Here is a 24,493-nt window from a genome sequence, read left to right on the forward strand (position 1 = left end):
TCCTCATTAGACAACCCATCATTTCAGGTATTAGTCTGGTAAACCTTCTCTGAATTGCTTCCAACGCATTTACGTCTTTCCTTAAGTAAGAAGACCAGTACTGTTCACAGTACTCCAGATGTGGACTCACAAGGGCACCGTACAACTGAAATATCGCCTCTCAACTTTTGTATTCGATTCCCCTCAGTGAATAACATTGTATTAGCTTTTCTAATTGCTTGCTGTATCTATGTACTAGCTTTTGGTGATAGGACACCCAATTCCCTTTGCACCTCAGAGCTCTTCAATTTCCCACCATTTAGATAATAAGCTTCTTCTTTAATCTCCTGCCAAAATGGACAATTTCACATTTTCTGACATTATACTCCATTTGTCAGACTTTTTGCCCGCTCACTTAACCTAACAATGGCTGTGATTCTCCGTTTAAAAAAAACGAAGTGCTCTGCTAGCAGGAAAGTTGGAGTGATTCCTGCAGGCACTGTCAGCTTTTGGCACGTGATAATCAGTCCCTGAGGTGTAGGTACATCCATAGTACCAATAGGGAAAGAATTCCAGTATTTTGACTCAGCGACAGTGAAGAAACGGCAATATATTTCCAAGTCAGGGTGATGAGTGACATGGAGGGGAACTTCTAAGTGGTGGTGTTCCCAGGCATCTGCTGCCCTTGCCCTTCTGGATGGTAGCGTTCATGGGTCTGGAAGGTGCTGCCTAAGCAACCTTGTGAGTTCCCGCAGTGCATCTTGTTAATGGTACGCACAACTGTCACTGTTGATCAGTGGTGGGGGGATTGAGTATTTTTGAAAGGGGTTGCAAACATGTAAGTTGTTTATCCTGGACGGTATGGAGCTTCTTGAGTGTTGTTGGAGTTGCACTCATACAGCCAGCTGGAGAGTATTCCATTACACTCCTGACTTGTGCCTTGTCGATGGTGGACAGACTTTGGGGTGACAGGAGGTGAGTTACACACTGCAGGATTCCTAGCCTTTAATCTGTTCTTGTAGCCACTGTATTTATATGGCTAGTCCATTTCAGTTTCTGGTCAGTGGTAACCCCCAGAATGTTGATGGTGGGAGATTTAGCTATGGTAATACCATTAAATGTCAAGGGATGGTTAGATCCTCTCTTGTTGGAGATGGTCATTGCCTGGCACGTTTGTGGCACGAATGTTAGTTGTCACTTGTCAGCCTAAGCCTAGATATTGTCCAGATCTTGTTGCATTAGAACATGAACTGCTTCAGTGTCTGAGGAGTCGCGAATGGTTCTGAACATTGTGCAGTCATCTGCGAACATCCCCACTTCTGACCTATGGTGGAAGGGAGGTCATTGCTGAAGCAGCTGATGATGTTTGGGCATAGAACACTACCCTGAGGAACTGCTGCAATGATGTCATGGAACTGAGATGATTGACCTCCAACCACCACAACCATCTTCATTTGTGCCTGGTATGACTCCAGCAAGCAAAACATTTTCCCATGATTCCCATTGGCTCCAGTTTTGCTAGAGCTCCTTGATGCCATGCTTGGTCAAATGCTACCTTGATATCAAAGGCAGTGACACTCACTTCACCTTTTGATAATGGTTTGAACCAAGTTTGAACCAAGGCTGTAATGAGGTCAGAAGCTGAGTGACTCTGGTGGAACCCAAACTGAGCATCTTTGAGCAGGTTATTCATGAGTAAGTGCCACTTGAGAGCACTGTTGATGACCTTTTCCATCACTTTGCTGATGATTGAGAGTAGCCTGATGGGGCAGCAATTGCCCAGGTTGGATTTATCCTGTTTCTTGTGTACAGGACATACCTGGGCAATTTTCTACGTTGCTGGGTAGATGCCAGTTTTGTAACTGTACTGGAACAGCTTGGCTAGGGGCAATGTTTCTTCTTAAACTGTATCTTTTACCTTGAGGTAGACTGGGTCTTGACCAATATTTGGTCAATATTGCTGTTTGTCATTTAGAGTTCAGGTCCCTTAGACAAGGGGCTATTCATTCCTCCTAGTCACGGTTAACATTTGTGTTATCTCTTTATTCTGTGACCTGAGAAATACACAATAATCTTATTCCCACAGCACTTTAAGAGTCTGTATTAATAATCAAGTGTTAATAATGTTTATAATTATAAAAATTATGAATACTTGAGTTCCAAATTACACTTCTGGGCTTTCTGACATATCTTCATGAATTGCTTATTCTTTAATTGTCTCACAGTTAAGGCTGTCTACTTGGCTAATCTGTCTGGTTTCCAATAATACTGTTTAGTTGTTATTGAAATGTCTTCCATCAATTTTAGCAGAAAATGCTTAAGAATATATTACTTCAACCTACAAAATGATTGTCACACTAAAACTAGTGATTTGGGATCTACCAATAGGCCCTTGGTCTTCTTACTTGTAATCTTATTTGTTAATTAGAAGGTCTGAGATGCATTATAATTTCAATTTTGTGACCATAGTGTACCTTTAAGAAAGGTATTTTTTAAAATCATGTTTTCTCCAGTTTGTAAAAAGTTTTTTTCATTGTTGCCAAGCTGTCTGCTTAGAAGTCCTTTTATTGCTGCTTCAATGGTTTGAATGGGATTTTGTTTATTTTTACTCTGGGCCTCAGGTATTTTCTGGGATTTTTTTTATGACCCTGAATTGTTCGGGGGAAGAATGATTGACAGGCCAGGTGACAGGAGTTCTTTAATTTTCAGTTTTGGGCTGCTGTTTTAGTTTTGAAGGTGTTTGGACATCAGACTGAAAAGCAGTGTTTCTCTCTCTCTCTCTCTCCCTGGTATTGTAAGTTCTGCTGACTAGCTGGAAGCTGATCTTCTTGCCTTCCTGGAGAATTCTGCTGTTGGTGGTTTGCTAGCTAGTAACCAGAGTCTCTCTCACTCCCTGGTGTTTTGGGAAGCACTAAGTTCTGACTTCAAGCTTGCCTGTGTCTGTATGAAGAGGGCTGCTGGAAGTTACAAAGCTGGGAAGTCAGAGTTTCAATTCTCCAACCAAAGGATTAAGTTCCAGCATCACGTGAGCATCCTTATTTTCTGTGTTAAACCTGTGGCAGGTATATGTTTACCAGGAAGTTTGTTTGTTTGGAACATTTCATAGAGTTGTTATGGTTTATACAATATCATGGGGTTTTTTTTCTTGTTTGCAATGGTAAAAGTTATTGCTATATGTTAACTGTATTCTTAACTAAACTTTGTTTGATAAAAGCTCGCTAGTGGGTCATTTGAACCAAACCTGAAGTGAAACATTTCATGTTTACCCTCGCCAAATTCAAATTGCAAAACTTATGATCCAGGCAGACTTCATAAAACACTTTGGAGTTTCTGACCTGAATTATAACAATTTGCTTTTGAAAAAGAATACTGTGGATGGGGGTTTCCTCTCGAGGCTATGTATAGCTACTAAAGCTAATACAATGACTCAAAATGCGGTGTACTGATTTTATCTAACCAAACGATCGATTGAGAGAATGATATGAGGAAACCCTGCATTCAAGGTATAGAATGCGGGCAGCCAGATATCAGTCTGAAGAACAATGCCCCTGTGAAGGAAATTATACATTCCCAAAATCACATTGCCTACCTTTCCGGTGGGCATTATCCAGTAAACATTAATACAAATCAGTCAATAATCATCCTGCCATTAACTCCAGCCAATAACAATACACATCATGACCCAATGGGATTTCATTTGTTATTATATTACGGATGTTACCTCCCTTCTGTTGCCCAGCAACATGGGACACTGGACAGTGAAGTGATTCCCACCGAATTGAACCCACGTGACTCTCGTCCGATCCTGAGAAATTCTTCATGTCTTCTCGTCACCTGCATTATCTCTGAGTTGTATAACCCTATTCATGAGGCTAGCATTGGTAAGCATCTTGTTCCTGACCACTGCTGATAGCATTACTGCTTTCAGTGGAACTATTGTTCCTTCCCTCTCCCTGTATTTTGTCAGATAAAGCTCGGCACAACATCGTGGGCTGAAGGGCCTGTTCTGTGCTGCACTGTTCTATGTTCTATGACTGAAGTTTCACAAAATGTAACCAAAAGCAAAACACAGCCATCTTGTAAATTCAAAATATATGTTTTAAATGAGAAATATTTATTAATCATACAGAGCTGTCTTCTATGGCAACAGTCCTGGCTTACGTCCACATAGTCCAAGAATATTCATTCTAAAGTTAGTATTGTGTAGAGCTCCTAAACTATGGTTATGTTTATTAGCCTAATTTGCCCCCTACATCAAATACTATATGATTTCTGTGATGATCTTAATGAGGCCCATGAGGTTGGCCTTTTGGAATATGAGTCCCCTGATTGAGGTAATGATTGCCTGCCCAATCAGGGAGTCTCACCTGTATATTGTGGAGTGTAAGAGCTACTGACACTCCGGATTCTGACTTTGTACCTGAAGCACTCGAGGAGTGGTGATAGGTTTGAAAATAAAGGGAATCTGATGAAGGGACATCAGCGTCTGAGGAGTTATTTCAATTTCACATTATTTAAATTACTACTTTCCCATTGTAAACTAGCCATACTCATTCCCCTTTTTAATATTCCTACCTTCCCACCGTGCTCACAACTACCCCCTTGATTGGTGCCAGCAGATTATCTCATTTCCCACCAGAATATCCATTTACTCATGAACAAGATCCTTGCCAGCTTCATGTTTTATTAGGGATGTGTGCATTGACATCCTGGCTCAGATTAAACTTGCCTCATAGGAGGCCTTTATTGCAACTAGCCAATCTCCTTGGTTTCCAAATTTTCTGTTCAGATATGCTGAAGTTGCTGGTCTGAATGTTGTGGAAATGGCAGTATAATCAATGCTTTCATACAATTATAAAGATCCTTTTTTAAAGAGAGTGTTATTACAAACTCCGCTCGAGATAGTCCGATGGTTGATGCAGTAAACTGGCAATTCCAGGGAATCTTTTGAAATGTATTATTTTGTGCTGGGTAGCACACATTATGTTTTACAGGCAGTTGATTTTTGGAATGCCTCCAATTGACAGCAGTCTGCTTTATACATTATCATTTACATTAGTTGACATATTTCAAATCCTTTGATTACATGAAATCTTCCATTGAGCTTTTAAGTGTGCAGAAATTCTTCTTGGGGAAATTTTAAAAGACAATATTAGAGTTTGATTTTCTGTGTTTTAAGTTAATTGATCAATTACTGGGAAAAGTATAGGCTCCATCCAGCTCACCTGAGACCTCAATCAATAGTCTGTTTGACTCCATTCTAGTGATGATTCTCTGTTGAATCCGAATATTTTGCTATCTTAGTCCCCTCTAATCGACAACAGAATTTGTATTTAAAAGAATTGTACCTATATCCTGCTGTGCAGCTGCCAGAAAGTGATTTCTAATTCTGTGAAGGTAATTTCATTTTCTGCATCAGTTTTGTTTTTATGAAATCTTTTGAAAGCCTCTGTCTCTCAGGTTTCTGATTCGAAACCGTGTGCTGGTGGCTGAGGCACCATTTTTGCAACTGTGTCTCAAGTGGCATTCGCTTTATCTTTATGCTAGTGCTTTTAAAATATCACTAATATTTCTAAATAGTAAACATGTTATTCAACAAGGTACAATTATTCAACAATGTAAGTGATAGTAATGAAGGCCTGGGGTTCTGAAATACCACTTGTGCAGAAATTGAAGGATTTAATTCTGCATTTTTTTGCATGTTAAAATAATTTTATAGAAAATTTGATTTAAATTTACGTACTCAAGTTTGTATCCTGCTGATCACACTGCTTCTAGGATTTAGAAACTGATTCTACAGAAGACCATAAGACAGAGGAACAGAATTAGGCCACTCGGCCCATCGAGTCTGCTCCGCCATTCAATCATGGCTGATGTTTTTCTCATTCCCATTCTCCTGCCTTTTCCCCATAACCCCTGATCCCCTTATTAATCAAGAACCTATCTATCGCTGTCTTAAAGACACTCAATTACTTGGCCTCTACAACCTTCTGCGGCAAAGAGTTCCACAGATTCACCACTCTCTCTGGCTGAAGAAGTTCCTCCTCATCTCTGTTTCAAAGGATCGTCCCTTTAGCCTGAGGTTGCGCCCTCTGATTCTAGTTTTTCCTACTAGTGGAAACATCCTCTCCACATCCACTCTATCCAGGCCTCGCAGTAGCCTATAAATCTCAGTAAGATCTCCTTTCATCCTTCTAAACTCCAACAAGTACAGATCCAGAGTCCTCAGCCGTTCCTCATACGACAAGCTCTTCATTCCAAGAATCATTCTTGTGAACCTCCTCTGGACCCTTTCCAAGGCCAGCACATCCTTCCTTAGATATGGGGCCCAAAACTGCTCACAATACTCCAAATGGAATCTGACCAGAGCCTTATGCAGCCTCAGAAGTACATCCCTGCTGTTGTATTCTAGCCCTCTCGACATGAATGCTAACATTGCATTTACCTTCCTAACTGCCGACTGAACCTGCACGTTAGCCTTAAGAGAATCTTGAACAATGACTCCCAAGTCCCTTTGTGTTTCTGATTTCCTAAGCATTTTCCCATTTAGAAAATAGTCTATGCCTCCATTCCTCCTTCCAAAGTGCATGACCTCACACTTTTCCACATTGTATTCCATCTGCCACTTCTTTGCCCACTCTCCTAACCTGTTCAAGTCCTTCTGCAGCTCCCCTGCTTCCTCAACACTACCTGTCCCTCTACATATCTTTGTATCATCTGCAAACTTAGCAACAGTGCCTTCAGTTCCTTCCTCCAAATCGTTAATGTTTATTTATTATTAGTCACAAGTAGGGCTTACGTTATACTGCAATGAAGTTACTATGAAATTCCCCTAGTCGTCACACTCCGGCGCCTGTTCAGGTCAATGCACCTAACTAGCTCGTCTTTCAGAATGTGGGAGGAAACCGGAGCACCCAGAGGAAACCCATGCAGACACAGGGAGAATGTGCAAACTCCACACTGAGAGTGACCCAAGCCGGGAGTCGAACCTGGGTCCCTGACACTGCGAAGCAGCAATGCTAACTATTGTGCTACTGTGTTGCGGGATCCCTCTTGCATTATTAATCTTCCAATATCCTGAAGTGTTGTGATCTCTAATAATGAATGTATTGCATGCTTCTAAACTGCTTTTTGGAAGGCAACTTAATCATTCCCGGAAAGGTCTAGATGGACATAAAGTTGAATAGCACGTGCCTATGATTTTATTCTATTTGGGAAATTGGTGATTGGGGCAGAGGGTGGGGTGCATTGATTTAAAATTGTTGTTGAGAGCACAGAGACATGAAGATAAATTCTTCTATGCAGGGAATGATCAAAGCCAGATGATTGTGCCTTTTAAGAAGGTGTTGGATACATATTTGAAGCAAAGGAAGATGCAAAGCTATGGGGCAATTGGGACTAGCTGGGAGGACACCATGGTCGGCATGGACCAGTTGGATCGAATGGCCTGTTTCCGTGCTGTTTTACTCTATGACTCTATATGTAGATAGGGGCATGTCCTCCACGATGCTTCTTGAAGTCGATGACAATCTCCTTTGTTTTACTGACATTGAGATAGAGATTATTGTCATTGCACCAGTTACCAGATTCTCTATCTCTTTACTGTGCTGTGACTCGTCATTGTTTGAGATCCGACCCACTACGTTGGTGCCTTCAGCAAACTTGAAAATGGGGATGGGGCGGAATTTGACCACACAGTCATAAGTGTATAAGGAGTAGCGTAAGGGGTTGAGGACACAGCCTTGTGGGCCTGTTATTGGTTACTGCTGGAGGCACTGTCTTTTGGATGAGAAGTTAAACCGAGCCCCTGTCTGCTCTCTCAGTTGGATGTAAAAGTTTCCATGGTACTATTTGAAGAAAAGCATGGGAGTGATTCCTGGTGTCCTGGTTAATATTTATCCTCAATCAACATCAGAAACATTTTATCCGGTCATTATCACATTGTTGTATGTGGGAGTTTCATGTGTGCAAATTGGCTGCTTCTTTTCATACATTACAACAGTGACTATGTTTCCAAAATACTTCATTCCCTTGAAGTGCTTTAGGGACATCATATGGTTGTGAAAAGCACTATGTAAATGACAATTTGTTTTTTCTTTTTAATGGCTCAGTATTGGGCAAACCACAGGCATCGGCAAGTGTGAAGTTGAATTTCTTGTCTGTGTTTGATAAGCTGTGTTGGCATTTGCCATGGTGTCTCTGGGCTAGGGCAAGAACAGCCAGCTCATTATTAATCACATGCAGTCATCCCTGCTGCAGAGTAAGCATGTGTGAATATTTGGAGAGGATGCTTGTGCTCGGTTATAATTCCCTCAAGATTTAAAAACTTGCTGTCCTTCATATTTTTCACTGGCTTATCCAATAAGAATTGCCACTTAGAAAATATGTGAGCTGCCATCTGTAGAACCATATCGCTGTTTTTGAAGTATCTTGCAGGTTATGTTCAGCAAAGTTATGACAATTGCATCAATCTGACAGTTTGGAAGATTGTCAAGGAGTATCCTATCTACAAAAAACTGGATAAATCTAACCATCCAATTACCTGACAATCAATCTTCTTTCAATAAAGAGTCATCATCGGTGCCATCAAACAACACCTTAATGATAACCTGCTCACAGATATTTAGTTTGGCTTTGTGATCTAATCTGTGCGTTGATCTAGATGTACATTCAAGCAGAAAGAGAGAGTGGATGCTCTCTGCCAAGGCATCATTTTTGTAGAAACTTGATGTCTGTGTCGATATGCGCGATCTTCTTGGAGATCCTCTCCACTTGGAGCCGGCAGTTTGCGGTGTCGATGGTAGTCATGATGTGGGTTCACCCCAGTCCAACGCCGGCATCTCCACATCATGACTACCATCGACACCGCAAACTGCCGGCTCCAAGTGGAGAGGATCTCCAAGAAGATCGCGCATATCGACACAGACATCAAGTTTCTACAAACATGCAAGAAAGCAGACATGTTCACCCCAGTCCAACGCTGGCATCTCCACATCAAGGCATCATTTAACAGAGTATTGATATGAAGGATCCTGGCAAAGCTGAGATCAGTGCAGGCCAAAGGGAAATCGTTTGGTGGCTGGAGTCATAACTGATGCAAGTGAAGATGACTGCGGTTGTAAGAGATCACAGCCCGCAGCCATTACTATAAGAGTTTCTCAGGAAAGTAGCACTGGTCAACTTAGTGCAACTGTTCCATCTATGACATTCTTTCTGCATGGATTAGGTGTAGGGCTGTTTATTGATTATTCCAGTAACACCTCCGATGGTGAAGCAGTCTATGGTTGGACGTAACTAACATTAGAACATGTGATGCCAAGTGGCAAATAATATTCACCTCATCTTTGTTCTTGCTTATTACCATTTTGAACAAGAGAAAGCTCAACCATCTCCTTTTGAACTTCACTCAAGTTCTTCAGCATTGCCAATATGGGGGTTACCATTGACTAGAAACTGAACTGGACCAGTCATATCAGCAATGTAGCTATTGGAGCAGGAGAGGAACTGGTACTTTGCAATGCATAGCTCATCTCCTGGATCATCAAATCCTTTCCAACTACTAAACTCAAGCCAGGACTGTGGTGAATACTTGCCACTTGTTTAAGTGTAATACAGCAACACTTCAAGTCAACACTGTCCAGCACAAAGTTATTCTTTCTCAGGATTTGGGGGTCGCTGGCTAGGCCAGTATTTGTTGCCCATCCCTAAATTGCCTTTGAACTGAGTGACTTGCTAGGCCATTTTAGAGGGCATTTTCACATTGCTGTGAATCTGGAGCCAAATGTGGGCAAGGACAGTCCATTTTGTTTGATGCAGGCATTGCTGACACTCTGTCGGGATACAGTTGGGGAACCCACGACAAAAAGTTACCTTGGCTGGAAGAGACTGCATGAGGGGAGAGGATAAGATGACATTTGGGGTGGTACAAATGGTGTGACAGGTATGGAATGGCATGGGGAGTTGGATGCATAATGGAAGGGGTTGAAATGGCATGGGATGGGGATTTAAGGTAGTTCAGTTGCAATAAAAATACTAATATCACTGCAAAATGTTTTGTGTGTCTCTTTTGAAATATTGTGAGTGTAAAAATAAAGTTCTGAAATAAAAAAGAATATGAATTTTATGCAAAATTAGCATCAGTTTATAAGTAACTTGCTGTGGGTAATATTTAATGAGGACCTGAATAAATAGTTTAAAGAATGGATTCCTCTTGAAGCTTTTGATGTAATCTTTTTGGACTGAATTGATCCAATTTTTAAGTAATACACTCAAGCTATTCAATTGAAAATGGGCCATATTTCTCTGCTGAGATTGTAATTGTGAGTGGAGACACATCTTTGCTAATATCTGGGTTTAAAATTAAATTTCTTATGTACAAAAGTACCATTGCCTTTTAAAATGTCTACATAAGAACCACCCATTTAAAAGTGGGGAACAAACAATAGCAAATCCAGGACACGATTCTCTACGCTTATTTTGCAAATAACATTCAGAATCGAACACTAACACACTTGTTTTGACTTGTCACCTATCCTTCCTTTAGATTTCACAAGCATTGAGGTGGGGCTTCCTCCAGCAATTTTGTATTTTGAAAACTTCCTGTACCCAGCTTGTGATGTTGGAAAATATTCGGCCAGAGAACGTGTTTTATGTTAGTACTTGTACTTGGCAATTAAGTGTTACGTCAATTATTATTTCTATTACACTGAAAACTTGAATACATTATTCCATTTAATTTGTATTTTTAACTGTTAGCTTATTCTCATTTGTATACATATTCTGCAGGAAATTGGTAAACCAAAGCAATTATTTTTCTAATCTACAATATTTTAGCCAGTAAATTATGGTCCTATGCACTATCACTCTATGCCACATAAAGAGAAACTTGCCGTTACTCAAATAATTAAACCGCACCTCGGATGAATTATATGTTGGAAAGTTTGTAATGAATTTTCCTCGGCATACAATATACCGTAAGTTGCAAAGAGTATCTCAGGCAGAGAAATTTGTTGAATGTATCGGAGATTACAAGCGAAGCAGCCCCAACAGCGCCCACTGCTGAGTTCTGCTGCTGCTTGGCTTGCAGCGCTTGAGGGTGTGGCTTCCTTCCACTGAGGGATGGAAGTTCCTCTCAGTTCTTGAAGCTACCCAGATTATGTTATCGCTGTGGGGCGGTCTTTTTTAGAAGTCAATTGGCTTGGAAAAGACTTTCCTTCTGGAGGCTCAAGCAATACACTTTCCCCCTTTAAATCCAGCCAGTGTCCTAGCAAATTGCGCTAATGCGGATGTGCCATCTCTAAGTGAAGGGGACGCTGGTAGGAAATATTCGTGTGCTCATTATGATGTTTCAATGAAACCTAGTAACACTATCAAATAAGTCTGGGGGATGTAGATAAAAACTAGTGGCATTCAGAATTTAGAATCAGTATTCTGGTAAAAAGTTTATTACTTAAAGAATGATAAGTATTCAGAATAACCTACCAAGGACATGAAACTATTAGTGACTTGATTCACACAGTAATGGGCTTTAGGCTGAATGGCCTTTTCCTACCCTACATTTCCTATACTCATCCTGGTTTTGTTTGTTGTTCATAGTTATTCTATAGTTATTCTGGGCTAATAAAATTAGTTAATCAGCATGGCCTTGGATTGTCTCTCTGGTAATACCCACCAGAATTAGTGAGTCTGACTTGGTTGATTCCTCCTGCAGGTAAACTGGCCTTCACCTGCCACCTTTCCATTATAACATCAGTATCTTGCTGTATCATAAGCACCACAAATTAGCAGCCTATCGTTGTCCTAGCTTGTTGGAATTGCAAAATGCCTCACCCCACACGTATGAAGTTTTTATTAACAAGTGCTGTCTGATGAGGAGTAATGTAGCTAGTTGCAAAAAATAACGATCTTGTCCAGTGTGCCTTGACTCTAATCACGGAAGGGCACCCACTGCACCTCTTTGATTCTTTTCCCTATTGCTTATACAGACCAACCTTGACAGTGCTCGCAGCCACTTGTTGGACCCCATAGGTAATGGAGACATTTCCAGCCAGCGAAAAGGAAACTTGCTTTGTTGGTTGGGCAGATTTAGAAACCAGTCCCATGAATTGAAACGATCGTCAATTTGTTATTTCATTGCACAACCTAACATGCACGATCCTTTCAATTCATGGGATTTAGGTGTTACCTAAGGTTCCTTACAATGATTGAAACAGACTCTCTCATATATAGGCTTTTTAATTTAGATACAACGTTCAATGTTACTTTGTTCCTGTTTTACTACAGTTATTTTATAATCATAATACTTGGAAAGAAAATATCAGTGAATAGTGGGTCCTCTGACGTTATTCAGAAATAAGTTGACCTTCAAGTTTGTTATAAATTTCTGAAAGTTACACAATTTATTCTAACTCCTTCCCTACAAAGCTGATGTACTAATTGTGCATTTTCTTTTTTCTTTTCTCTCACACCCCAAGGTGAAACATGGAATCCATTAAAGTTACACTATCAGTTACGAAATGTCCGTGAACGGTTGGCTAAAAATCTGGTGGAGAAAGGTGTACTGACTACAGAGAAACAGAACTTCCTGCTGTTCGACATGACAACTCACCCACTTACCAACAATGTCATCAAACAACGCCTCATCAAAAAAGTGCAGGAAGCAGTGCTGGATAAGTGGGTGAATGATCCTCACCGGATGGACAAGCGCTTGCTTGCCCTCATTTACTTAGCCCATGCCTCAGATGTGCTGGAGAATGCTTTTGCTCCACTTTTGGATGAACACTATGACTTGGCCATGAAAAGAGTACGACAGCTACTGGACTTGGATCCTGAAGTTGAATCTATGAAGCCGAATACAAATGAATTGCTTTGGGCTGTAGTAGCAGCCTTTACTAAGTAAAATTTATTGAATTATGTGAAGTATATATTTTTTTCCTGTTTTCTTCTCCCCCACTATTATTCATGCCCTCCCTAAACTGTAGTTTTTTATCCATGAAATGTGTCCTTTCCTTCCAAAGCTGCTAAAGGCTTTGCTTCCAATTAATCCAGGAAGATCATAAATGGCCTATGAAACACTGCATTTAGTACAGCCAAAGAAATACAATATACTTTCTTTTGTGGCCTGTCTATTCTCTATCCCCATGTGCATTTAATTGATTCATCGTGTCAAAAGAAAAGCAAATGCAGTTTATTTCTGATAAATCCAGAGCCAGTCTACCAAGATATTTTGTCTTGTTTATGTAATAGGAATGTATGGGGAAGGTAGGTTTTAAATCAGATATGTATTTATCTGGACTGTAAGCTGCATTGCCAATTAGAATGACCATCATATGCACTTACCTTTTAAAAGAAAATTTAAGTGCTGCAGTGTAAAACATTTAAGATCTGCCTTTTAACTGCAGTGTTTTCTGCTACAGTTTAAAATGTCATTGTTATAAAGGTGAGATACGTAAGAGAATATGTCTAGTGTTTTGTTTCCTCTCCTCCATACCATCCTTTTAAAATCAGTTTCTCACATTTAGGTGTTCTGTGCACACTACATTTTAGAGGTTTAAGTAAAGCTTTGCAGTATTATGTTATAGTTTATGTAGCATTAACTCTGAAATGTTACCAGAAGTGATCTTTTCATTCCACTGAGACTAAGTGTTCATTGCTTTGACAGTAGTGAAACTATTGATCTATTGTGACAATACTGCTCACAATGGGCATTGGAAAAATAGGTGTGTGCACGTAAATTAATAAAACCATAAAACATTAAAAAAGCTTGCACAAGTCTGACAAAATTATAAAACATGATCAGGAAAAGATTTTATTTTCCTGGTTCATGTCTGAAAGGAACATGGGAAAGTATTTACATAGTCACAATTTAGTAGTGTTTTCCTGCCTTAGCGAGATTCTTCTCTATTGAGAATAGATTGTGAGTGTGCATTTCTTCTCCCTTTTCAATCCTGCCCCAGTAACAGAAGAACAAATCTCTTTAAAGTTTGAAGATTTCTGTTGGTTTTTGTAAGTTTATATGTTTTTGTTACATATATACTTTTTGTAAGGCATCTCTGTTTTTAAATTATTACATCAACTTAGTTGGCAGAGGGTGCCTTCTAACAATGGTCCATCAATTCACAATTTTAAATGGAAGCAATTCTGGGATAGCCAACATTCCAGTATATCATGTATATAGTTCAACTTGTATATTTACCTACCCCATCCTAGTTTTTTGCAAGACACAATGAATTCTACACCTGACCTCATCTGTGCTTAGCCACTGATTTATGGTGAAAAGGGGCTTTTTCTGTAAAGCATGTGCAAAACTCTTGTATGTGATTTTGATGTATGTGGAAAAGTACCTTTCAGGCACTTTGACCTATGCATTGCCTTTTATTATGTTATTCAATGTACAGTAAGAGTTGATTCTATGTCATTGTAAAGAATATATTTCATGTCAAAGAACGCTTGTGACCAATGGCAAGCTGAGTGCAATTTTTTTCATTTCTCTGTTCTTTGTACACTGAAAAAGGATGTAAAATCACATTTTCCATTTTCTGCAAATATTACTAACTTTTAATTAATACCAGCTTTAGAAATGTTCCTTTATAGGCATGGCATGTGAATTGTTTGTAGCAATGACAGCCACTGTATTAAGGATGTTCCTTTTGTTGGATAGCAAATATTCCAATTATGGCACAAAATTTCTTAGTTTTATATATAACTTGATTTAGCATATTATCTTATGAAATTATTGGCTTTTTAAACCTGTGAGCTCTTTCCATTGCTTGCTTCACTGTTGCTGGTTTCACCAGATGTATATATAACAAGGAGATGATTAGAAATAGTGATTCAAGGTATACTGCATACTAATGATGGGGCTTACAGGTGTTTGGAAATTATTTTTGTTTAAATATTCAAAGCAAAAATGCTAGATGGTGTAGAACTGTAGACTTGAAATTAAAGGGATCCCTGATCTGTATACTAGCTTTTTACCTTTCAGTTAATAAACTATGATTTTGAAAGTTCCTGAATTATCGCACATCATTTATACATTTATTCATTCTCTTTGAAATATCATGCAAGGAAGCATTATGCTGAAATATAAGATCTAATTGAATCTTAAATCTCCATTCTCTCTTTTGACATAATGGAATACTCCATCGAGATTCAGCAAAACTGATGAACAAAGACTGCTATCATCCTGTTGGCTCATTATGGCACAGTAATGATAGCGGTGGAGAATGCAAAAACCCAAATTATCTTAATTTGGGAATTCAAACATGATGGAGATCAAATTATAGAATGGTGGCATTTAATCTGGTAATTTTTAGAGAATGCTATGTGCCATACATTGGGGCGTTACTCTGGTTTATCTGAAATATGGCCACTTTCCTTAAAATTATCTTCCTATTCCTGTTGCCACTCAAGTGGATAGAGCTGTGAAGAAGGCCAGTAGTGTGTTAGCTTTTATTAACAGGGGGTTGGAGTTTAAGAGCCGTGGGGTTATGCTGCAACTGTACAGGACCTTGGTGAGACCACATTTGGAATATTGTGTGCAGTTCTGGTCACCTCACTATAGGAAGGATGTGGAAGCGCTGGAAGGAGTGCAGAGGAGATTTACCAGGATGCTGCCTGGTTTGGAGGGTAGGTCATATGAGGAAAGGTTGAGGGAGCTAGGGCTATTCTCTCTGGAGCGGAGGAGGCTGAGGGGAGACTTAATAGAGGTGTATAAAATGATGAAGGGGATAGATAGAGTGAACGTTCAAAGACTATTTCCTCGGGTGGATGGAGCTATTACAAGGGGGCATAACTATAGGGTTCGTGGTGGGAGATACAGGACGGATATCAGAGGTAGGTTCTTTACGCAGAGAGTGGTTGGGGTGTGGAATGGACTGTCTGCAGTGATAGTGGAGTCAGACACTTTAGAAACATTTAAGCGGTTATTGGATAGGCACATGGAGCACACCAGGATGATAGGGAGTGGGATAGCTTGATCTTGGTTTCAGATAAAGCTCGGCACAACATCGTGGGCCGAAGGGCCTGTTCTGTGCTGTACTGTTCTATGTTCTATAAACACTTGTGTTAATCTGATTTAATTTTAACTGCATTTCCATGCTTTTGTTATTTCTATTTCATAACTTGGCATTCAGGCAGCCAGAAAACTTAAACTCTGGTGTTTAAGATATTTTCCTGCGAAAAACTTAAACAATGCAAGTTGCAACAATTTTATTTGTGGTCATGATGATAAATTCTGTGCACAGACTTCCTGGTAGCAGACTAATATGAAATTGTGTTTAAATAGATGAAAAATGCCTCTACTTTGTAATCTACAGAGACTTTCATTATGGAATTCTTAATTTGGTATTGATATTTTAGATCGAGAGAGTAAAGCTTCCCAATTTTGTGTTATGAATAAAATTAGCATATCTCTTGTACTTTAAATGAAGTCTATAAAATAATAGATGAAATGGTATAAGTGTGGTTACGTTTTTCAAAACAATGTTATGAGAACTTCCTCTTCACACTACATTTTTAAAATCTATTTTTGCACAGCAAAATAACTGCAGGATGCATATCTGACTGGTTAGCACTGCTGTCTCATAGTGCCAGAGACCTGGGTTCGATTCCCAGCTTGCGTCACTGTGCGGACTCTGCACATTCTCCCTGTGTCCTGGTGCTCCGGTTTCCTCCCACAGTCTGAAAGAGGTGCTGGTTAGGTACATTGGCCATGCTAAATTCTCCCTCAGTGTACTTGAACAGACACTGGAGTGTGGCGACTAGGGGATTTTCACAGTGACTTCATTGCAGTGTTAATGTAAGCCTACTTGTGACACTAATAAATAAACTTAAATTTAAAACTACAAATTTTAAAAATAAGACCAATCAATTGGGAAGCATTGCAAAGCTAATAAATTGCTTAAAACAGTTATCAGCGATTTTTACTGCCATCTTAATTTCTTAATGGCCCGAGCATTTAATCCTTAAAATACATTTCTAAAATAAACATTGAATAAGAAATAAACTTGACTTTCCACAGATTTGCTTCAAGCTAGACCTATAATGTTTAAAACAACACATTCTAGAGCAAGGGAATTGTGCCAAAAAACTGAAATGCAATTCGCAGAAACCACTGCTTTTAGCAAGTTGCATGTATGTATTTTTTTTTAAAGCCATCTGCCTACCTTCAGTCTTGGTGTGCTTCCTCTATACTTTTCCACATGGTGTGCTACCTCTCTACCTTCCCACATGGAGAGTGTTACTTCCCTATTCAGCCACATGGAGTGTCGAGTCCCTGTTTGACACCATGGAGTGCTACTTCCCTATGTAACTTTCTGCATAAAGGATCAGGGAAAGTTGGCCGATTGGATAGGTAACTGGCTGTCTGACCGAAGACAGAGGGTGGTGGTCGATGGAAAATTTTCGGATTGGAGGCAGGTTGCTAGCGGTGTGCCGCAGGGATCAGTGCTTGGTCCTCTGCTCTTTGAGATTTTTATTAATGACTTAGAGGAGGGGGCTGAAGGGTGGATCAGTAAATTTGCTGATGACACCAAGATTGGTGGAGTAGTGGATGAGGTGGAGGGCTGTTGTAGGCTGCAAAGAGACATAGATAGGATGCAAAGCTGGGCTGAAAAATGGCAAATGGAGTTTAACCCTGATAAATGTGAGGTGATTCATTTTGGTAGGACTAATTTAAATGTGGATTACAGGGTCAAAGGTAGGGTTCTGAAGACTGTGGAGGAACAGAGAGATCTTGGGGTCCATATCCACAGATCTCTAAAGGTTGCCAGTCAAGTGGATAGAGCTGTGAAGAAGGCCTATAGTGTGTTAGCTTTTATTAACAGGGGGTTGGAGTTTAAGAGCCGTGGGGTTATGCTGCAACTGTACAGGACCTTGGTGAGACCACATTTGGAATATTGTGTGCAGTTCTGGTCACCTCACTATAAGAAGGATGTGGAAGCGCTGGAAAGAGTGCAGAGGAGATTTACCAGGATGCTGCCTGGTTTGGAGGGTAGGTCATATGAGGAAAGGTTGAGGGAGCTAGGGCTGTTCTCTCTGGAGTGGAGGAGGCTGAGGGGAGACTTAATAGAGGTGTATAAAATGATGAAGGGGATAGATAGAGTGAACGTTCAAAGACTATTTCCTCGGGTGGATGGAGCTATTACAAGGGGGCATAACTATAGGGTTCGTGGTGGGAGATACAGGACGGATATCAGAGGTAGGTTCTTTACGCAGAGAGTGGTTGGGGTGTGGAATGGACTGCCTGCAGTGATAGTGGAGTCAGACACTTTAGAAACATTTAAGCGGTTATTGGATAGGCACATGGAGCACACCAGGATGATAGGGAGTGGGATAGCTTGATCTTGGTTTCAGATAAAGCTCGGCACAACATCGTGGGCCGAAGGGCCTGTTCTGTGCTGTACTGTTCTATGTTCTATGTAACAGCCAATTGTTTAAGCTATTTTTCATTGTTAAAAAGATTAATGAAAAACAGCCATGATACGGAGATGCTGGCATTGCACTGGGGTGGGCACAGTAAAAAGTCTCAAAACACCAGGTTGAAGTCCAACAGGTTTATTTGGAATCACGAGCTTTCGGAGCGCTGCTCCTTCATCAGGTGAGTCAATTCACCTGATGAAGGAGCAGTACTCCGAAAACTCGTGATTCCAAATAAACCTGTTGGACTTTAACCTGGTGTTGTGAGACTTCTTACTGAAACAAAAGCAGTGCAAAGCAAGGATCAACCTCAATGAGAAACTAGGCTGGATTCCTCTTCAAATCTGCTGAGAAATTAACTATTTTCCTGTATCTACATGACTGAATACAGACAGCATTTGAGCTATGGATTATCAGGCTGATGCATCACATAAATGAACACTGACAGATCAGTGTGCTCTGTAGGTGCTTACAGCTTCACTCAAAAGAAAGTTTTCAATGTAGTCTGGGATATGTAAAACCCACAAATGATGTCATTGCAGAGATTAGACTTGATTGTCTTGAGGCAAGATTCACTTCTGTGTTCTGCCGAAGTACATGTAATAGCATTTCATAAATGAAGGTTTCCCAAACCTTACTTTATCTGTATATTAAACTGAATATTAAAAAACACATATTACATGATTTAATACTCTTCCTTCATAGAAACCCTAGAAACAGAAAGAGGCCATCTGGCCCATCAAGTCTGCACCGACCACAATCCCACCCAGGCCCTACCCCCATATCCCTACACATTTACCCGCTAATCCCTCCAACCTATGCATCTCAGGACATTAAGGGGAAATTTTAGCATAGCCAATCAACCTAACCCGCACATTTTTGGACTGTGGGAGGAAACCCACACAGACAAGAGGAGGATGTGCAAACTCCACACAGACAGTGACCCAAGCTGGGAACCGAACCCAGGTCCCTGGAGCTGTGAAGCAGCAGTGCTAACCACTGTGCTACCATGCCGCCCCCAATCCCCAATTCATTAAGCAATACCGAAGATGATGTTTGCCTACATGAATGTTATTTTATCTCATTTAATGACAACTTTCTCAATATAAATTTATCAAAGCATGTATAAAGTTTTAATGTTTTGTGTGTTTTTTAAACTGAACTAAACACATCAAAAATAAATAATTTACAGGGCATTGCTGAATTTCTTATAAGCAAATTTATAGCAACAATAGTATTGATCTGTTTTGTATTGATTTTGTACAGATGAGCAGAGATCAGTGAATATTTGGAAACACATTCTCACATTTCCAGATGGTCTATAAGATGGGAGAATGTAAAATAATTCAAATAAACACAAACCAGCTATAATGCACTAATATTATTGCTTAAGTATAGATTCATTGTTAATTTATCTACATGAAAATTTACCTCATCCCTGTTTATAGACAACACCAAGCAGGGTGGCAGTGTGTTCTGTGAGGAGGATGCTAAGAGGCTATAGCGTGACTTGGACAGGCTGGCTATTGGGTAAATACTTGGCAAATGCAACATAATGTGGATAAATGTGAGATTATCCACTTTGGTGGCAAAAACAGGAAGGAAGTTTACTATCTGAGTGGTGGCAGTTTAGGAAAAGGGGAAGTGCAACATGACCTGGGTGTCATGGTGGAACAGTCGCTGAAGGTTGGCATGCAGGTACAGCAAATGGTGAGGAAAGCTAATGACATGCTGGCCTTCATAGCGAGAGGATTTAAGTATAGTTATCTCTTTTAGGCTGCAGCCTGTCATTTTAGTTCTTGCCCAATTGTCCCATTTTAGATGGCCCGTTTGGCCACAGCTATAAGGATAAGCCCAGCAATTACAGACCAGTTTAACTTCAGTGGTGGGGAAACTTCTAGAGACAATTATTTGGGATAGAATTAATAATCTAATGGAAAAAGTGAGACTTGACTTGGAAGAGCAAGCATGAGTTTATTAAGCAAAAATCATGTTTAAATACCTTATTAGAGTTTTTTTGAAGAGGTAATAGAGTGGGTTGATGAGGGTAATGTTGTTGATGTGGTGTATATGGACTTCGAAAAGGCATTTGATACAGTGCCGCACAACAGACTTGTGAGCAAATTTACAATTCATGAGATACAAAGGGACTATAAGAACATGGATATAAAATTGACTTAAGTAACAGGAAACAGTGAATAATGGTTATTTTTCAGGCTGGAGGATGATTTGTAGTGGAGCTCCTCTGGGGGTCAGCATTGGGATCGTTGCTTTTCCTGATGTATATTATTGATCTTAATGTTGGTCTGCAAAGTTTGATCAATTGGGCCAGTGGGCTGACGAATGGCAGATGGAGTTTAATTTAGACAAATGCGAGGTAATGCATTTTGGTAGATTGTACCAGGGCAGGACTTACTCAGTTAATGGTAGGGTGTTGGGGACAGTTACAGAACAAAGAGATCTAGGGGTACATGTTCATAGCTCCTTGAAAGTGGAGTCACAGGTGGACAGAGTGATGAAGAAGGCATTCGGCATGTTTGGTTTCATTGGTCAGAACATTGAATACAGGAGTTGGGACGTCTTGTTGAAGTTGTACAAGACATTGGTAAGGCCACACTTGGAATACTGTGTGCAATTCTGGTCACCCTATTATAGAAAGGATGTTATTAAACTAGAAAGAGTGCAGAAAAGATTTACTAGGATGCTACCGGGACTTGATGGATTGAGTTATAAGGAGAGGCTGAATAGACTGGGACTTTTTTCTTTGGAGCGTAGGAGGCTGAGGGGTGAGGTCTATAAAATAATGAGGGGCATAGACAAGGTAGATAGTCAATATCTTTCCCCAAAGGTAGGGGAGTCTAAAACTAGAGGGCATAGGTTTAAGGTGAGAGGGGAGAGATACAAAAGTGTCTAGAGGGGCAATTTTTTCACACAGAGGATGGTGAGTGTCTGGAACAAGCTGCCAGAGGTAGTAGTAGAGGTAGGTGCAATTTTATCTTTTAAAAAGCATTTAGATAGTTAGATGGGTACGATGAGTATAGAGGGATATGGGCCAAATGCGGGCAATTGGGATTAGCTTAGGGGTTTTAAAAATAAATAAGGGCGGCATGGACAAGTTGGGCCGAAGGGCCTGTTTCCATGCTGTAAACCTCTATGACTCTATAGGAGTAAGGATGATTTGTAGTTATACAGGGCTTGGGTGAGGCCACACCTTGAGTATTGTGTGCAGTTTTGGTCTTCTAGTCTGAGGAAGGACATTCTTGCTATTGAGGGAGTCCAGCGAAGGTTCACCAGACTGATTTGTTGAATGGCAGGACTGACATATGAAGAGAGATTGGATTGATTGGGCTTATACTCAATGGAATTTAGAAGAATGAGAGGGGATCTCATATAAATGTATTAAATCCTAATGAGACTGGACAGACTAGATGTGGGAAGAATGTTCCCAATGGTGTAGAAGTGCAGAACTAGAAGTCACAGTCTAAGAATAAGGGGTAAGCCATTCAGGACTGAGATGAGGAAGAACGTCTTCACTCGGGGAGTTGTGAACCTGTGGAATTCTCTACCACAGAAAGCTGTTGGGGCCAGTTCATTAGATATGTTCAAGAGGGAGCTGGATGTAGTCCTTGGGGCTAAAGGGATCAAGGGGTATGGAGAGAAAACGGGAGTGGGATACTGAAAGTGCATGTTCAGCCATGGTCATATTGAATGGTGGTGCTCGAAGGGCCGAATGGCCTACTCCTGCACCAATTTTCTATGTTTATATCTATAGCCTGAGACAAAAGACCTGTGCAACTTCCTAAGCACGTCAGAGAGGAAATGCTAAAGATTTATGCTGTCAGGTTGAGGAGGACATTTTCCTTGTTACTCGCCAGACAAGGACCTTAATTCTGCGTCCCTTTACACGACATACCACAATTCTTTTGTGGGGGTTGTTTATTTCATTTAATGTAGTTCAATTTAGTATTTTGCAAAAGAGTAATGCTATGTATATACCATATTGAATTCTTGTTGAGCTGGAGAGAGACTTAAATGTTGTATGAGTCTCTGAAGGTTCACAACCTGTGTTGTAGTAATTGCCTTAATTTTCACTCAAGCCAACAGCTCCCCCTTTAGCAGCAAATGGAGTTGCAGCTGCTCCACATTCTGTAGAAGCTGAGAACCTACACAGGTTGATTGTGGCTTGGGCCTAATATCTTCCCTGCCAGGATATTAAAGACACCCCCACCCCCATACACACACACACAAAAGTAGGTCTCTAGGTCCATATCAGTTGCTTAGATCCAAAGTTCTTTCCTGCCACCCCTTTGGCCTTCCCCATGTGTATATTCGAGTCTGAGTTATTTTCATTACTCTCCTATAAAAACACAATGCTTTTCATCATTTCTCAAGACTTCATTCTGCCAAATATGTTCTCCATCATGGTTTTCAATTAACGTACCTATATGTATTTAAATCTCAATGCAAGTTAACTATGCATTTCTAATTGATTTTAAAAATGCTTTGCCCTTTCTTCAGTTCCATTAGATTTTGCATCATTAATATTTAATTGTCTCACATTGCATAACCAGGATTTTAATGCTTTTATCAGCAAGGTTAGCTAAATTATAATAATGAGTTCCGTTCATTATTTTATCTGAAATGTATCACTTTAAATTGCTAATTAGTAATAGGTTAAAATACTCAAGATCACGAGATATCAGAACCCAATCCTAGTGATTTAGACCATGATACAATAGTGAAAGACATAACAAAAATTAATGCAGCACTGTCTCTAAAAGACAGCAGTTGCATGTGTGTAAGACTCCTACATCTCATTGTGGACAATGACTACTGTTAATATTTACATATGGCTAAATACCCTTGAATGGAACGTGAAGTAGGTGTGTATGTGTGGGTGAAGGGGGTGGGGGGGTGCGAGGTGGGAGTGATAGTACATGCTCCAGGCTCTTACAGCTGCACAGCTAAGACGTGCTGTTGTCAGTCACTGTTTAGGCTGAATAATGAGTACTTGCAAGATTGAACCTGTGTCTTTTTTGCTTCTTCCATCAGTGATGTCAAAGCACGTAGTTTCTCCTCCAGTCTTTGCTCTTTATTATAAAGAATTAGCATGAGTAAAATGTGACACCAGTTTAAAGTAATATAAGCTTTCTCCTTCAACATTTTATTGAGTTAATTATCTTTTGCTATTTGTTTTAGATAGCTGTTTATGGCTTCAGGCTTTTTAAAATCATGACTTAGAGGAGGGGGCTGAAGGGTGGATCAGTAAATTTGCTGATGACACCAAGATTGGTGGAGTAGTGGATGAGGTGGAGGGCTGTTGTAGGCTGCAAAGAGACATAGATAGGATGCAAAGCTGGGCTGAAAAATGGCAAATGGAGTTTAACCCTGATAAATGTGAGGTGATTCATTTTGGTAGGACTAATTTAAATGTGGATTACAGGGTCAAAGGTAGGGTTCTGAAGACTGTGGAGGAACAGAGAGATCTTGGGGTCCATATCCACAGATCTCTAAAGGTTGCCAGTCAAGTGGATAGAGCTGTGAAGAAGGCCTATAGTGTGTTAGCTTTTATTAACAGGGGGTTGGAGTTTAAGAGCCGTGGGGTTATGCTGCAACTGTACAGGACCTTGGTGAGACCACATTTGGAATATTGTGTGCAGTTCTGGTCACCTCACTATAAGAAGGATGTGGAAGCGCTGGAAAGAGTGCAGAGGAGATTTACCAGGATGCTGCCTGGTTTGGAGGGTAGGTCATATGAGGAAAGGTTGAGGGAGCTAGGGCTGTTCTCTCTGGAGCGGAGGAGGCTGAGGGGAGACTTAATAGAGGTGTATAAAATGATGAAGGGGATAGATAGAGTGAACGTTCAAAGACTATTTCCTCGGGTGGATGGAGCTATTACAAGGGGGCATAACTATAGGGTTCGTGGTGGGAGATACAGGACGGATATCAGAGGTAGGTTCTTTACGCAGAGAGTGGTTGGGGTGTGGAATGGACTGCCTGCAGTGATAGTGGAGTCAGACACTTTAGAAACATTTAAGCGGTTATTGGATAGGCACATGGAGCACACCAGGATGATAGGGAGTGGGATAGCTTGATC

General features: G+C 40.3%; 1 protein-coding gene across 2 annotated transcripts in view; it reads left to right on the forward strand.

The window, feature by feature from the left end:
• Window positions 1-14,989, forward strand: part of LOC144499539 (Golgi phosphoprotein 3) — a 77,225-nt gene extending 62,236 nt beyond the window's left edge. Inside the window, exons 4-5 of one of the 2 annotated variants that reach the window (XM_078221631.1) lie at window positions 10,523-10,630; window positions 12,453-14,987. In XM_078221631.1, the coding sequence (XP_078077757.1) occupies window positions 10,523-10,630; window positions 12,453-12,877 (533 nt within the window). In that variant the 3' untranslated portion in view covers window positions 12,878-14,987. Of the gene's footprint in view, window positions 1-10,522; window positions 10,631-12,452 lie in introns of both variants that reach the window. The other variant, XM_078221639.1, reaches the window with a different exon arrangement.
• The last annotated feature ends 9,504 nt before the right edge of the window (window positions 14,990-24,493 follow it).

This window comes from Mustelus asterias, chromosome 1 (genome assembly GCF_964213995.1).
Source record: "Mustelus asterias chromosome 1, sMusAst1.hap1.1, whole genome shotgun sequence".
NCBI lineage: Eukaryota > Metazoa > Chordata > Chondrichthyes > Carcharhiniformes > Triakidae > Mustelus > Mustelus asterias.